Genomic DNA, 16,686 nt, shown 5'->3' on the forward strand with positions numbered 1-16,686 from the left:
TTTGCAATCTGGAGTGCCGCTTCCTTTTTGGATTTTACTTTAGAAGGTTTGGAGTTTGAACCTGTTGAAGCTGAGCACCCACTTAGGACTTGAAGTCCATCTATACAGTGCCGGCTCCCTACCGTGTTTTTGACTATATATATATATATATATATATATATATATATATATATATATATATTATAATTTTTTTTTTTTTTTTTTTTTACTTTTTTGAAAAGGGGGGTGATTCCATTTCTTTTTATTGGGAAGGGGTTAATTCACATTTACTATTTTTTTTTAAAATGTTCCCTCTTTTTTTTTGTCCCCTTAGGGACTATTACATGCAATCTGTAGATTGCATACACTGTTCAATGCTATGCCATAGCATTGCAGTGCATGGAATGAGAAATGAAAGATGGACTGCACTCATCACCCGTCACAAAGCTTTATTGGAGCAGATAAAGCATCACAATTCCAGCAGTCGGAAGCATACAGGGCAGGGGTGTACAGGACAGTACTGTTTTGCGTGGAGAAATCGAGGAGACACCAGAAGCATCTCCATGGTGATGCAACAACAAAAGACATCACATGATACATATAAAAAAACTGTGGGAAATACAAACATGAAAAACAGTGCAATAGAACAAGAACAAAATGCAAGTAACAATGAACTTACAAGAAGGGTGCAAGCTTGTTACGATCGTTAAGACCTAGAGTACCTGTCACGTCTAGCTTAACAATCCACTTTGCCTCCTTTTGTAAGAGCAAGGCATGTCTATCTCTGCCATGAAGGGGTGGGTTAACTTGTTCTAAACTGGCAAAGCGCAGGACGTTGCAATCACCTCCGTGCAACTCTCGTATGTGGCAAATCAGCCTGGGAGTACCATTACCTGTGCGTATAGAGCGAAAGTGCTCATGATCGTGAATATACAGTTGTCTGATTATTTTTCCAACATAAAAGTAACCACATGGACAGAGAAGAACCTAAACTATGAAGGTGGTACGGCAAGTGATGAAGCAGTTGACTATATGGGTAAAGCCACCTATTTTAATGCTGCGGGATGCTAAATTCTGGGCACATACAAAACAGTTCTTGCAGGGAAAATTACCCCACAGGGAATGTTTAGTGAGCCAATTTTTGGACACAGAAGTGAGGGTACTGGTTGCAGGATTCTTTAAGGCATCACCTATAGTGGTGCTCTTCCTGAAGGTTATCAAATGTGGTTCTTTTGAGGTGTCAGATCGCTGTCAGTACCAAGTATATACCAGTTGCTGCGGATGGCACTCGCTGGTATGTGGCTAAGATTAGAATTGCTAAAAGAGAAGGCAAAAAGCACTGGGTCTGGGTATGGAGTTTAGTTTTACGTTTTAAAAGGTCAATTTAAATGTTTTTGCTCTCTCAAGCCTATCACGGATGACTGTGGGGGGTAGCCTCTCTCGATTAAAAAGGATGCTAATTCCTCTGCTTACTTTCAAAAGAGGGAATAGTCGCTGTTGATTCTTAAAAAAAAAAAAAATTAAGGAGGGTAGTAACCAAGGTGTTGTCAACTACCTTCAACTTCACATCCAAAAAGTCGAGCTCTAACATCCAAAAAGTCGAGCTCTAAACCTCTGATTACGTATGTGAAAAGCATATTTTCTTTATTGGTGACATTAAGGAACGTGACAAAATTGGAAAACTGAGATTCAGGACCATCCCATACCACCAAAACATTGTCAACGTAACGTAAAAATAATTTAATGTATTTAGCAAAGGTGTTTTGTGTGGGGAAGATGTATCGTTGTTCAAGGACGGTGAGGAACAAGTTGGCATAAGTGCAAGAGACCGGCGTGCCTATGGCAGTGCCGGTCACCTGCCTATACCAGTCGTCGCCGACCTTGAATTAGTTATGGGACAGAATAAATAGAAGGGAGCCACAAACAAATGAAGTGAACTGGGCTGATTTGTCGGTTTCAAAAAGGAATTCCCTAACAGCCTGTATCATCGCATCATGAGGGATGCGGGTTTGCAGGCTCTCAATGTCGATGGAAGCAAGGTGGTAACTGCTTTGCCGCTCAAAACCCTCAAGATGGCGCAAAAGGTCACTCTTGTCTTTTATATAGGTGGGAGATGCCGTTAGGAGCCATTCCATGTATTGTAATAAGGACTCAGTCGCAAAGCCGATCCCTGCCACAATGGGGCGTCCAGGGGGTTGGCTCTGCGACTTATGTACCTTGGGCAGGAAGTACCATTTGGCATGCTTTGGGGAGGAGGGTAATAATTTTTCAGTCATACGTGTAGTGATAAGCCCCTGTTCCGATTTAGCCCTGAGAAAAGAACGCAAATGGTTAAGGGTCTTGGAGGTAGGATTGGAGGTGAGCAGTTCATACGTTGTTTTATCCCCCAGAATACGCTGAGTTTCTAAGACGATGAGTTTCAGCACTCATCACAACGGTGCTGCCACCTTTTCCAGCTTTTGTGATTTTCAGGTCATATCTGGAGGATAACCAATGTAGTGCTCAATCTTCACCTTTAGAAAGGTTGCTCTTCGGGGGAGGATAGATGAGGGCCGTAACATCTTTTTTGACTGCTCGGCAAAAAAGATCCAAGGGGCTACCAGGTACAATGGGGGGGAGAAAATGTATAGGGATTACCACCGCTAAAAGGTGGTACTTCTATTACAGATGGAATGGAAGTTTACTCATCTGTTTCTGTCAGATGGCATAATATGTCTAAACTCTCGAGGTCATCAGGAGTGGCATTGAAAATAGGTGAGAAACCTAAAAGGTCCTACAACGGCAGGAATCTCTCGGTAGAAAACTGTGAGGTAGTTCTTCTATGAAACATCTTGTCAAGGTTTATTTTGCGTTTGACTTTATATAGATCAATCTCGAACTTTGCGTAGTTAAAAGACTTGCACAGGCCTAAATTGAGACCCTTAGAAATACAGTCATTAGACAAGGGAACATCAGTCAAGCTGATGACATTAAAAGTAGCGACTGTCAGTCCTTTCACGAGACTCCCTTGGGTTTCACAGGGGCGGCATGATCTATTCCTCCCTCTGCCCCTCTGGGTCTTCCTCCTAAAGGGGAAGGACTGGAGATAGATGTTGATGGAGCAGGTTTAGGATGGCTGGAAGGTTCATCAGAAAGGCTTGTATCCAATTCGGTAGTCCAAAAGTCAGATGGTTGTTTTTGTGTGCTTCCACGTCAACGGACATTAGGACTCTTTCGGTAGCGCCTGGACTGTTTTTTGTTGTTATTCCAAGTGAACACCTGAGAAGAATCGTAGTCAGTTTTGTCTCTTAAAAATTTCTCACGTTTAATTTCTTTTATCTCAGCTTGTAATATAGCCATCTTCTTCTCAAGCTTTTTAAAGAAGGTGTTTGCGGCAGCTTCACTCACCCTCGTACTATACTTACTTTTGGTTTTAAAGAGCTCAGTTATGACAGCATTGTACTCACTTTGGTTTTTCTTCTTGGTAAGTTTAGTTGCATGATCCAGATGAGCCTGGTCCCATTCAGTCATGAACTCAATGTCGTCCTGAAATTGAGAGGGGGCTTTGTACACCCAGAAGCCTCTAGGGGTCCGGGCGCTATTCTCATAAGACGGGAGAGAGTTAACAGTCCAGAAGAGGTAACACTCCTTGTCGGCTAAGGATATGATGTGTTGCGCTTATGTGTGTACGCCCATAACTGTGAGTTGGTCAGATGTATTGCCAACTATTGCCGCTACTGGTACACACTTGGTACTGACAGCGATCTGATAGACACCTCAAAAGAACCACCTTTGATAACCTTCAGGAAGAGCACCACTTTAGGTGATGCCTTAAAGAATCCTGCAACCAGTACCCCCACTTCTGTGTCCAAAAATTGGCTCACTAAACATTCCCCACAGGAACTGTTCTGTATGTGCCCAGATTTAAATATGTATGTGCCCAGCATTAAAATAGGTGGCTTTACCCATATAGTCAACTGCCTCATCACTTGCCGTACCTCCTTCATAGTTTAGGTTCTTCTCTGTCCGTGAGGCTACTTTTATGTTGGGAAAACAATCAGACAACTGTATGTTCACGTTCGTGAGCACTTTCGCTCTATATGCACTGGTAATGGTGCTCCCAGGCTGATTTCCCACATACGAGAGTTGCATGGAGGTGATTGCAATGTCCTGCGCTTTGCTGGTTTAGAATGAGTTAACCCACCCCTTCATGGCGGAGATAGACACGCCTTGCTCTTACGAAAGGAGGCGAAGTGGATCGTTAAGCTAGACGCGACAGGTACTCTAGGCCTTAACGATCGTAACGAGCTTGCACCCTTCTTGTAAGTTCATTGTTACTTGCATTTTGTTCTTGTTCTATTGCACTGTTTTTCATGTTTGTATTTCCCACTGTTTTTTATATGTATCATGTGGTGTCTCTGTGATACCTGCCGGGGGGACTCCCACCGGCAGGTATCGGTTTAGGTATCGGGGACATTTGCACGAGTACAAGTACTCGTGCAAATGTTCAATATCTGTCCCGATACCAGTATCGGGACATCCCTAGCCTTGTTACAGATATTTATATTTAGGTTTGAACACAATATTGTCCATATGGAACAGGAGATTAGTAAGGCTAAAATTTTGCACACATATTTAAACATAGCTTGTGTTAATACTGACATTTTCTTTCAGACCGGGTCTGATGGAAACCACAGACTCTTTCATATTATGTGTATAGGGTTTTTCATAAGGTTATTGCATTAAAAAATGTTCTTGTATGGAAATGGTCTCATCTAAGAAAATAGCCACTATGCAAAATGTATAGTGGTCTGAAAATCTGTTACAATAAATCTGGTCCGGATAAGGAGGTGGGTCTTCTCAAAGATGTGGATGTGTCTTTTAGATAGGTTTCACTGTATATAAAATTACAAAAGAAAAGATTGGAGTTATGTTGTGATTTTTGTTAACAATTGGCAAGGTCAGCACTACTACTTTTGAAAATCTTACAGTCCCATAATGCCTAGATCATGAAGGTTCTCCTGGCCTGCTTTCTCCATATTAAAGGAAATCTGTCACCAGTGTCACCTGCACTAACCTGTCGGTACCGACAGGTAGTGCAGGTGACAATGATGACAACGGCACTTACCTTGTCCCGTTCCGTGCAGTCATTCTTCGTTAAACTTCTCTGGTAGCTTCAGCTCCAGGCCTGGCTTGGGGCACGGGCGGAGCTTAGTGACATCACCGCTGCTGTTCTCTAGCAGCGGGGCCAAACAGAGAGCAGCAGCGGTGACGTCACTAGGCCCAGCCCATGCCCCAAGCCGGGTCCGGAGCTGAAACTACTGGAGAAGATTACCAAAGAACGACTGCACGGAACAGGACAAGGTAAGTACCATTGTCATCAGGGTCACCTGCACTACCTCTCGGTACCGACAGGTTGGTGCAGGTGACACTGGTGACAGATTTCCTTCAAACTACCCAGGCAGTGTTGTCTTCATCTGCTGGTCATCTATAGAATAAACTACTACACAGGATCCAGAGTCAGTGTGTAGTTAAACACATGGACAGGTGGGTCATGAAAACACTGACAAGGTGGTAAGGAAAAAAAGACTACAGCCAGGTTTACACTTTGGAATTTCCAGACAGATAAAATCGTGCTGGAAATTCAGAGTGTGGCTGGCGTCAACTTAACCCCTTAAGGACGCGTGCCCTAATTGTACGGCGATGCATAACACTACTTAGCGCACAACGCCGTACATTTACGGCACGGCTGAGCCACGAGCGTAGGAGCTGTGCTCGCTTAATTCACGGTGGGTCCAGGCAGCTGTCAGCAGCCGCAGACCCGCCGGTAATGGTAATGATGTCCACCATTAACCCCTCAGACGCCGTGATCTGAGGGGTTCAGATCAGCCAAGATGGCGGAAGGAGGTCCCCTCACCTGCCTCCGTCCATCTCCCAGGGTCTTCTGCACTGATCTGCCTTTCAGCAGACCAGAGCGGAAGATCGCCGATAATACTGATCCTTCCAGTACTTTTTAGGGGCTGTATACTAAAGAGAAATTCAAAAAAGAAATTAATTTCCTCTGATGTCATGACCACAGTGCTCTCTGCTGAGCTCTGCTATCCATTTCAGGAACTGTCCACAGCAGGGGAAATCCCCATAGCAAACATATGCTGCTCTGGACAGTTCCTGAAATGGACAGCAGAGGTGAGCAGAGAGCACTGTGGTCATGCCATCAAAGGAAATGCATTTCTTTTTTGGATTTCTCTTTAGTACAGTATACAGCCCCTAAAAAGTACTGGAAGGATTAATATGTTTTAATAGAAGTGATTTACAAATCTGTTTACTTTCTGGCACCAGTTGATTTAAAAAAAAGAAGTTTTCCACGGGAGGACCCCTTTAACCCTTATGAATGAAGCCACCTGAAAAGTGGTATCAAACCAGAAACCTTTACAGTGGCAGATGCTGGCTAACTGTTCACCTCTCCATGTCCTGTACATGAGTCTGAATCTAAGTGCGCTAACTAGAGATGAGCGAACTTACAGTAAATTTGATTTGTCACAAACTTCTCGGCTCTGCAGTTGATGACTTTACCTGCATAAATGAGTTCAGCTTTCAGGTGCTCCGGTGGGCTGGAAAAGGTGGATACAGTCCTAGGAGACTCTTTCTTAGGACTGTATCCACCTTTTCCAGCCCACCGGAGCACCTGAAGGCTGAACTAATTTACGCAGGATAAGTCATCAACTGCCGAGCCGAGAAGTTCGTGACAAATCGAATTTACTGTAAGTTCGCTCATCTCTAGTGCTAACCATTGAGAACTAAGCAGTGGCGGCCACCGAGATGACAATCTTGGCTAAGGAACAGGAACGGGGGGAAAGGGCTTTGAGGAAAAGCTTGAAAAAAAAAAAAAGTGCCTGAACCAGTGGAGTAAGTCCAAGACGTATGGTGGAAGCTGACGTTTTTGGTAGATGCCACAGGTTTTCTTAAGATTCTGTAAAATAGCTTGGACTGCTTTGCATTTACCCATTTATACTGTATTAGAGAAAATATCTATCTATGTAAGCTCGATGATGATTTTAAGGTGCTCATGGGTGAGAGATGGGTACTGGAAATGAATCATATACCTGGTCAGTGTGTTAGTTATGGGCAATGAATGGTATATGATTAACACTGTGTGATGTTGTGAGATGACCACAGACAGGAATATCTCATTAAAAGCTTATAGGGATATCCAACCATTGTTTCTCGAGGGGGAGAGAGGCTAATGACTAATAAGCCTGGTACAAATCATCCCTGCAACAAGCTGTCTAATGCCTCTCCACCCAGAGGATGTAACCCCTGCGGCTAAGTGAAAAATGATTGATCTGTTGTGGCAAAGAGTAAAACCATGTAAAAGGCAGAAGCGTCTTCTAAAATAGATCAGCAGTAATACAAATGCTCAAAATGTGACATATGTTGTTTACATGTGTTAAATTATATAGAATATTTAGATCAACTTTCACAATCATTGTACAGCTACATTATATTACTGGTGGTCCAAGTACTGAGTGAGTTTTGGCTTAGGCTGGATTCACATATGGCAGATTTGTTGCAGAAATTTGTGTGACTAAAAATAGATTTTATTCATCCAAATGGGATTGTTTCAGTGAACATATTTCTACAGCAAATTCTACTTAGTGTAAATATACCCATAAAGGGGTACTCCGGTGGAAAACTTTTTTTTTTTTTTTTTTTTTTAAATCAACTGGTGGCAGAAAGTTAGACAGATTTGTAAATTACTTCTATAAAAAAAATCGTAATCCTTCCAGGACTTATTAGCTGCTGAATACTACAGAGGAAATTATTTTCTTTTTGGAACACAGCTCTCTGCTGACATCACACCCCTACCCTTCAATTCCCTGGTTGAACTTGATGGACGTATGTCTTTTTTCAACCGTACTAACTATGTAACTATGATCACAGTGCTGTCTGCTGACACCTCTGTCCATTTTAAGAACTGTCCAGAGTAGGAGAAAATCCCCATAGCAAACATATGCTGCTCTGGACAGTTCCTAAAATGTACAGGGATGCCAGCAGAGAGCACTATGCACGTGAAGTCAGCAGAGAGCACTGTGTTCCAAAATAATTTCCTCTGTAGTATTAAGCAGCTAATAAGTACTGGAAGGATAAGATTTTTCAATAGAAGTAATTCACAAATCTGTTTAATTTTCTGGCACCAGTTGATCTAAAAAAAAAAAAAATAAATACATTTCCACTGGAGTACCCCTTTAAAGTGTTATCACTTTATTTATTAAAAGGGATATTCTTGTTCTGTCCAGTTTTCATGCAGGGGACCCACACTCAGAAGCACTGTAGTTCAAATTTTTTTTATTTTACTGTTGTCTCTGACCTTTCACAGCATTCCATGCGGCCAAAGACAATACGCCATAAGTCACATGGTCTACAGGGGGTGTGGCCATGCCTATGTAGGTGGCTGGATAGCATTACTTAAATAAATTCCTTCCACCCAGCTATCTACCCACCCACTGCAGCATAGCAACCCCCTTCTGGAGACCATGTGACTTATGACATATTGTCTCCGGCCGCATGGAATGCTGGGAAAAGGTCAGAGACAACAGTATAATAGAAAGACTTGTACTACAGCACTTCCATGTATGGGCACCGTGCATGAAAACGGGACGAAGCAATGCACAAAGGTAATAGAAGCATATTAGACAGTATGATAACTTGGCATCATGGGCTTAAAGGCTGAAGAAGAAAAAAACTGGAATCTCTACATAGTATCCAAAACACAATGAAACTGGAAAAAACTGACCTTGAACTTCCAAGAATAATTCTCCACATTGACTGCAATACACTGCACAATTCCATATTGTGGTCAGTAATACACAGTCCTATGCATAAGCCCTAATTCTATACTTCCTCATTGTACAGCCCAGTATGAAAAACTTGTAAATCCTTTACTTGTCTTTTACAGGTCTTGAGTTATAATCCAGAGCTGCATTCAGCATTCTGCTGCTTTAGAAATAACAGACACACCTCTATTAGCCCAGCTGAAGCGCTATATACAGTGCTCAGATGGGCAAGGCAGATTTTTGTACATGAAGTTACCATACACTGCCTGCTGTATACATGTTACTTTTGAGATATACAATACCACTAAAGCAATCTATGAGCATTAGATGAGCCAGCAGGGAATGTTGGATGATTTCAGTTCAAAAGCCTGCAGAATTGTGAATGCGGTGTCACGGCCCGCTCCGTGTCCCGCTATCCTGCACGGGGCCGTCTGCGCCTCTCCCCTCGCTCCTGTGTGCCCGTGCCCCGGCATTCTTCTCCCCGCCACTTACCTTCTTCCTCCGTCTCTCCAGCTGGGCAGCATCCTCGTCCCGCTCGCACGGGAGCCGCGTCCGTGGGCTTCTCTCGGCGCGTCTCCCGTGCTTCCTCCTGCAGTGCTGGTGCGCGCGCGTCTCTCCCCCAGGGCGCGCGCGCGCCACTCTGTGAGATTTAAAGAGACAGTACCCTTTCTATTTGTCACTTGTTGGTCCCACCTTATTTAAGCACCTCACTTCCCTTGTTCCCTGCCGGATCTTTGTGCTATTGCCCTAGAGAAAGCGTACCACTACTTTGACTACCTGTGCTACCTGACCTTTTAGCTACGTCCCCCACTTCGTACCTTGCCGCCTGCCCTTGACCTTCTGTTACGTTCCTGACCACGCACCCAGTCTCTAGCCTCTGACCTTAGCCCTACCTTCAGCCCGACAGCTTGCCCGCTCCCAACCTCCCAGTTAACCCTCTCTGTGCCAAGTACCACCTCGGCCGCCCGCGTGGTCGAGTCGTACCAGCGGAAGCGACCTGGACGTCGCCTGCCGCAGCAAGTCCATCCTGCTTCGCGGCGGGCTCTGGTGAAGACCAGCGGCGTCTTAGATTCCGCTCCCTGGTGCGGCTCTCTACATCTGCCACGCGGTGCTCAGCGGATCCACCTCCAGTCTTCTCCGGTGAGTGTTACAGCAAGATCCGGCCATGGATCCCGCCAAGGTGCCTCTTCCCAGCATCGCGGATCTCTCTACTGTGGTGGCTCAGCAGTCCCAGCAGTTGGCACAGCAGGCTCAACAACTGAACCAATTATCCGCCATGATGGAGCAGCTCCTCACCATGCAGCAGCAGCAGCTTCAGCAGCCGCAGCCACGGCAACCCGTTCCCGAGCCTGCTCCTGGACCTGAGCCTCCAGCTTCTGCTCTCGGTCCCAAGTTGCGACTCTCCCTGCCCAACAAGTTTGAGGGTGACTCCAAGGCGTGCAGGGGTTTTGTGTCCCAATGCTCCATGCATATAGAATTAATGGCAGATCAGTTCCGTTCGGAACGGGCCAAGGTGGCCTTCGTCCTCAGTCTTCTTTCTGGAAGAGCCTTGGCCTGGGCCACCCCTCTTTGGGACAAAGGCGACCCTATTACATCGGACCTGCAAACCTTTCTTACCGAGTTCCGGAGCGCCTTCGAGGAACCTGCCCGAGCCTCTTCCGCCGAGTCTGCCCTCTTGAACCTTTGTCAGGGAGATTCGTCAGTCGGTGATTACGCCATCCAGTTTCGCACCCTAGCGTCTGAACTGGACTGGAATGAACCGGCACTGTGTGCCACCTTCAAGAAGGGCCTGTCTAGTAGGGTCAAGGATGCCCTGGCCACTCGTGACCCCCCCTCTTCTCTTCAGGATTTAATCCATTTGGCTACCCGCATCGATGTCCGTTTTGCGGAGAGGCAAGGGGAACTCCGCCAGGAGCGTCAGCAGCCAAGACCACGTCGCTTCCCTAGGCTGGCTCCGGTATTACAACACCCACCGGAGGCCCCCTCATCTTCTGTTGTTGACGAGCCCATGCAAGTGGACCGGGCCCGTCTTACCCCTCAGGAAAGAACCCGTCGCAGGGAGGAGAACCTTTGCCTTTACTGTGCCAGCCCAGAACACTTCTTGAATCGTTGCCCTCTCCGTCCTCCTCGCCAGGGAAACGCTCACACCTAGGAGACGTAGGAGAGGCGACCCTAGGTGAGAGGAACTCCTCTCCCCGCTTGAATATCCCAGTTCAGATCACTTCTTCGGGTAATACCTTTTCTGTTTCCGCTCTTGTGGACTCTGGTTCTGCCGGCAATTTTCTTTCCGCTCACCTAGTTTCTAAGTACCGCCTTCCTGTCTCTCGGCTCACTAAACCCTTGTACATATCTTCCATCAGTGGGGAGTGCCTTAATACCGCAGTGCTTGAGGTGACTGCTCCACTCGAGATGCAGATTGGGGTCTTTCATAAGGAAAGGATCGTCTTCTACGTTCTACCTCACTGCACTTCTGATGCTCTCCTGGGTCTTCCTTGGTTGCAGCTTCATGCCCCACTCTTGGACTGGCGCTCCGGAGAGGTTACTCGTTGGGGTCCGGATTGCCACAACCGTTGCCTGAAATCGGTTCAACCTAGATTCCCTCCTCCCACTTCTGTCTTACCTGGCCTTCCTGTCCACTATCGTGAATTTGCCGACGTTTTTTCTGAGCAGCAAGCGGAGTGTCTTCCTCCTCACCGTCCCTATGACTGCCCTATCGACCTCCTGCCAGGCACCTCTCCTCCTCGGGGTAGGATTTATCCACTGTCCGCGCCCGAGACCAAGGCCATGTCGGATTATATCCGGGAGAACTTACAGAGGGGATTCATCCGAAAATCTTCCTCCCCTGCGGGAGCCGGCTTCTTCTTTGTGGAAAAGAAGGACGGTTCGCTACGCCCCTGTATTGATTATCGAGGGTTGAATAAGATCACTATTAAGAATCGGTATCCTCTTCCACTAATTTCCGAGCTCTTTGATCGCTTACGCGGAGCTAAGATCTTCTCGAAGTTGGATCTTCGAGGTGCCTATAACTTGATTAGGATCAGAAAGGGGGACGAATGGAAGACTGCATTCAATACCCGAGATGGACACTATGAATATCTTGTTATGCCTTTCGGCCTGTGTAACGCACCAGCAGTTTTTCAGGAATTCGTCAACGACATTTTCCGGGATCTCCTGTACTCCTGTGTTGTCGTCTATCTCGACGACATTCTCATCTTCTCCCCCAGTTTAGAGGTTCACCGGACCCAAGTACGCCAAGTTCTTTGTCGCCTGAGAAGCAACCATCTTTATGCCAAACTCGAAAAGTGCCTCTTTGAGAAGACCAGCCTCCCATTTCTTGGTTATGTCATCTCTAGCCAAGGGCTTCGCATGGACCCAAATAAATTGTCCGCTGTTCTGAACTGGCCTCAGCCTTCTGGATTAAAAGCTATTCAGCGCTTTTTGGGCTTTGCCAACTATTATCGGCAGTTCATCTCACATTACTCTACGCTAGTAGCACCCCTTGTGGCTTTGACTAAAAAGGGAGCGGACCCCAAGTCTTGGCCTCCCCCTGCCGTGGAAGCCTTCTCCCAACTCAAGTCTGCCTTTGCTTCTGCTCCGGTCTTGACACGCCCCGACCCAGACAAATCTTTTTCCCTGGAGGTGGACGCCTCCTCCGTGGGAGCTGGAGCAGTCTTAATGCAGCAATCCACCAAGGGCAAAATGTCCACCTGCGCTTTCTTTTCTAAGACCTTTTCTCCAGCAGAAAGAAATTATACCATCGGGGACAAGGAGCTCTTGGCTATTAAATTAGCTCTGGAGGAGTGGCGTCATTGGTTGGAGGGGACAGTCCTCCCTATTGCCATTTATACTGATCACAAGAATCTCCTTTACCTGCAAACCGCGCAACGGCTGAACCCCCGACAGGCCAGGTGGTCTCTGTTCTTCTCTCGTTTTAACTTCCAGATCCACTTCCGTCCAGCCCATAAGAATATCAGAGCTGATGCTCTCTCCAGGGCCTCTGATGTTACGGGACTAGACTCGCAGCCTCAGCACATCATTCCTCCTGACCGCCTCATTCCTTCAGCACCGGCTTCCCTTCTTCAGGTACCTCCTGGGAAGACCTTTGTACCTCCTCACCTGAGAACCAAGATCTTGAACTGGGGCCACTCCTCCTTCCTAGCAGGACATTCGGGGATCCAGAACTCCATCTCCCTCATTTCCCGTCACTACTGGTGGCCCAGCCTACCCCGCGATGTCTCCGATTTTGTTCGTGCTTGTGTCATCTGTGCCCGGAATAAAACTTCTCGCCAGAGACCGGCTGGCTTACTGCAACCACTTCCCATTCCGGAATCTCCTTGGGACCATATTGCCATGGATTTTATCACGGACTTGCCACCGTCCTCCAATTGCACTGTAATCTGGGTTGTAGTGGACAGATTCTCTAAAATGGCCCACTTTATCCCGCTCCCCAGTCTACCATCCGCAACCCAACTAGCAAGTTTGTTTTTCCGTCACATCTTCCGGCTCCATGGTCTCCCTCTCCATATTGTGTCTGACAGGGGGGTGCAATTTGTCTCAAAGTTCTGGCGTGCTCTGTGTAATCGCCTCAAAGTCAAGCTGGATTTCTCCTCTGCGTACCACCCTCAAACCAATGGTCAAGCAGAAAGAGTGAACCAGACCCTTGGTACCTATCTTCGTCACTTCGTCTCTGCACGACAAGATGATTGGTCCTCCCTTCTACCCTGGGCCGAATTTTCTTATAATCACCATGACTCTGGTTCTTCTGGCAACTCCCCGTTCTTCATTGTCTATGGACACCATCCCCGCCCTCCTCTCCCACTGCCCATCTCCTCCGAGGTCCCTGCGGCTGATTCCCTGGTTCGAGATTTCCAGGCCATTTGGAAAGACACCCAACGTTCATTAACCCATGCTTCCTCCCGTATGAAACTCCAGGCTGACAAGAAGAGAAGACCTCCACCAATTTTCCATCCCGGTGACAAGGTGTGGCTTTCCGCCAAGCATGTTCGCCTTAAACAGCCCAGTTATAAACTAGGACCCCGTTTTCTAGGCCCATTCAAGGTTCTTCGTCAAATTAACCCGGTGGCCTACAAGCTGCTCCTGCCTCGTTCCCTTCGCATCCCTAACACCTTCCATGTCTCCCTCCTCAAACCATTGGTCTTGAATCGATTTTCCACCAAGTCTTGTATTCCATCTCCAATCTCTGGTGCCTCCGACATTTTTGAAGTGCAACAAATTCTGGCCTCCAAACTCTCCAGAGGTAGACGGTTCTTTTTGGTTGACTGGAAGGGATTTGGTCCTGAGGAGAGGTCGTGGGAACCCGAGGAGAATATCCTGGACAAGAACTTAATCCAGAAGTTCCTGCAACTCAAAAGGAAGAGGGGGCCAAAGGGGGGGGGTACTGTCACGGCCCGCTCCGTGTCCCGCTATCCTGCACGGGGCCGTCTGCGCCTCTCCCCTCGCTCCTGTGTGCCCGTGCCCCGGCATTCTTCTCCCCGCCACTTACCTTCTTCCTCCGTCTCTCCAGCTGGGCAGCATCCTCGTCCCGCTCGCACGGGAGCCGCGTCCGTGGGCTTCTCTCGGCGCGTCTCCCGTGCTTCCTCCTGCAGTGCTGGTGCGCGCGCGTCTCTCCCCCAGGGCGCGCGCGCGCCACTCTGTGAGATTTAAAGAGACAGTACCCTTTCTATTTGTCACTTGTTGGTCCCACCTTATTTAAGCACCTCACTTCCCTTGTTCCCTGCCGGATCTTTGTGCTATTGCCCTAGAGAAAGCGTACCACTACTTTGACTACCTGTGCTACCTGACCTTTTAGCTACGTCCCCCACTTCGTACCTTGCCGCCTGCCCTTGACCTTCTGTTACGTTCCTGACCACGCACCCAGTCTCTAGCCTCTGACCTTAGCCCTACCTTCAGCCCGACAGCTTGCCCGCTCCCAACCTCCCAGTTAACCCTCTCTGTGCCAAGTACCACCTCGGCCGCCCGCGTGGTCGAGTCGTACCAGCGGAAGCGACCTGGACGTCGCCTGCCGCAGCAAGTCCATCCTGCTTCGCGGCGGGCTCTGGTGAAGACCAGCGGCGTCTTAGATTCCGCTCCCTGGTGCGGCTCTCTACATCTGCCACGCGGTGCTCAGCGGATCCACCTCCAGTCTTCTCCGGTGAGTGTTACATGCGGCAATGGAAGAGTATACTTTAGAATATGGGGCATAGCTATAAGGCGGGATTACTGCAAGATAAGTATTGTAATGTACAGTGGGGCAAACAAGTATTTAGTCAGCCACCAATTGTGAAAGTTCTCCCACTTAAAAAGAGGAGAGAGGCCTTTAATTTTCATCATCGGTATACCTCAACTATGAGAGACAGAATGAGGAAAAAAAAAAAAATCCTTAAAATCACATTTCTAAAGAATTTATTTGCAAATCATGATGGAAAATAAGTATTTGGTCAATAACAAAAGTTCATCTCAATACCTTGTTATATACCCTTTGTTGGCAATGACAGAGGTCAAACGTTTTCTGTAAGTCTTCACCAGTTTTTCACACACTGTTGCTGATATTTTGGTCCATTCCTCCAGGCAGATCTCCTCTAGAGCAGTGATGTTTTCGGGCTGTCGCTGGGCAACACAGACTTTCAACTCCCTCCAAAGGTTTTCTATGGGGTTGAGATCTGGAGACTGGCTAGGCCACTCCAGGACCTTGAAATGCTTCTTACGAAGCCACTCATTCGTTGCCCGGGCGGTGTGTTTGGGATCATTGTCATGATGAAAGACCCTGCCACGTTTCAACTTCAATTCCCTTGCTGATGGAAGGAGGTTTTTACTCAAAATCAAACGATACATGGCCCCAGTCATTCTTTCCTTTACACCGATCAGTTGTCCTGGTCCCTTTGCTGAAAAACAGCCCCAAAGCATGATGTTTCTATCCCCAATGCTTCACAGTAGGTATGGTGTTCTTTGGAAGCATCTCAGCATTCTTTCTCCTCCAAACACGACAAGTTGAGTTTTTACCAAAAAATTCTACTTTGGTTTCATCTGACCATATAACATTCTCCCAATACTCTTTTGGGTCATCCAAATGCTCTCCAACAAACTTCAGATGGGCCCTGACATGTACTGGCTTAAGCAGGGGGACATGTCTGACACCGCATGATGAGTCTCTGGCGGCGTGGTGTGTTACTGATGGTAGCCTTTGTTACTTTGGTCCCAGCTCTCTGCAGGTCATTCTCTAGGTCCCCCCGTGTGGTTCTGGGATCTTTGCTCACCTTTCCTGTGATCATTTTGACACCACGGGGTGAGAACTTGCGTGGAGCCCCAGATTGAGGAAGATTATCAGTGGTCTTGTATGTCTTTCATTTTCTAATAATTGCTCCCACAGTTGATTTCTTCACACCAAGCTGCTTTGCCTATTACAGATCCAGCCTGGTGCAGGTCTACAATTTTGTTTCTGGTGTCCTTCGACAGCTCTCTGGTCTTGGCCATAGTGGAGTTTAGAGTGTGACTGTTTGAGGTTGTGGACAAGTGTCTTTTATACTGATAACAAGTTCAAACAGGTGCCATTAATACAGGTAACGAGTGGAGAACAGAGGAGACTCTTAAAAAAGAAGTTACAGGTCTGTGAGAGCCAGAAATTTTGCTTGTTTGTAAGTGACAAAATACTTATTTTACCGAGGAATTTACTAATTAATTCATTAGAAATCCTACAATGTGATTTCCTGTATTCATTCCCCCCATTCTGTCTCTCTTACAGTGGGAGAACTTGCACAATGGCTGGCTGACTAAATAGTTTTTTCCCCCACTGTATATGGAGAACTGATCAATGTATTCAGTAGATCCTATCTGCACATAAGGCTATGTGCACACTGGAGTTATGCTCCGACCTGTTCATGGTCCTTTCAGTTTCTTT

The 16,686-nt window shown here is 46.9% G+C and overlaps 1 protein-coding gene across 5 annotated transcripts in view; it reads right to left on the reverse strand.

The window, feature by feature from the left end:
• Positions 1–16,686, reverse strand: part of GPRC5B (G protein-coupled receptor class C group 5 member B) — a 99,739-nt gene that overhangs the window by 45,003 nt on the left and 38,050 nt on the right. The window contains exon 4 of one of the 5 annotated variants that reach the window (XM_056535680.1): positions 4,769–4,853. The exons of the other annotated variants lie outside the window; for them this stretch is intronic. Within the exon in view, the coding sequence (XP_056391655.1) occupies positions 4,851–4,853 (3 nt within the window). The 3' untranslated portion in view covers positions 4,769–4,850. Of the gene's footprint in view, positions 1–4,768; positions 4,854–16,686 lie in introns of those variants that run through there. 5 annotated transcript variants of the gene reach the window in all.

This window comes from Hyla sarda, chromosome 8 (genome assembly GCF_029499605.1).
Source record: "Hyla sarda isolate aHylSar1 chromosome 8, aHylSar1.hap1, whole genome shotgun sequence".
NCBI lineage: Eukaryota > Metazoa > Chordata > Amphibia > Anura > Hylidae > Hyla > Hyla sarda.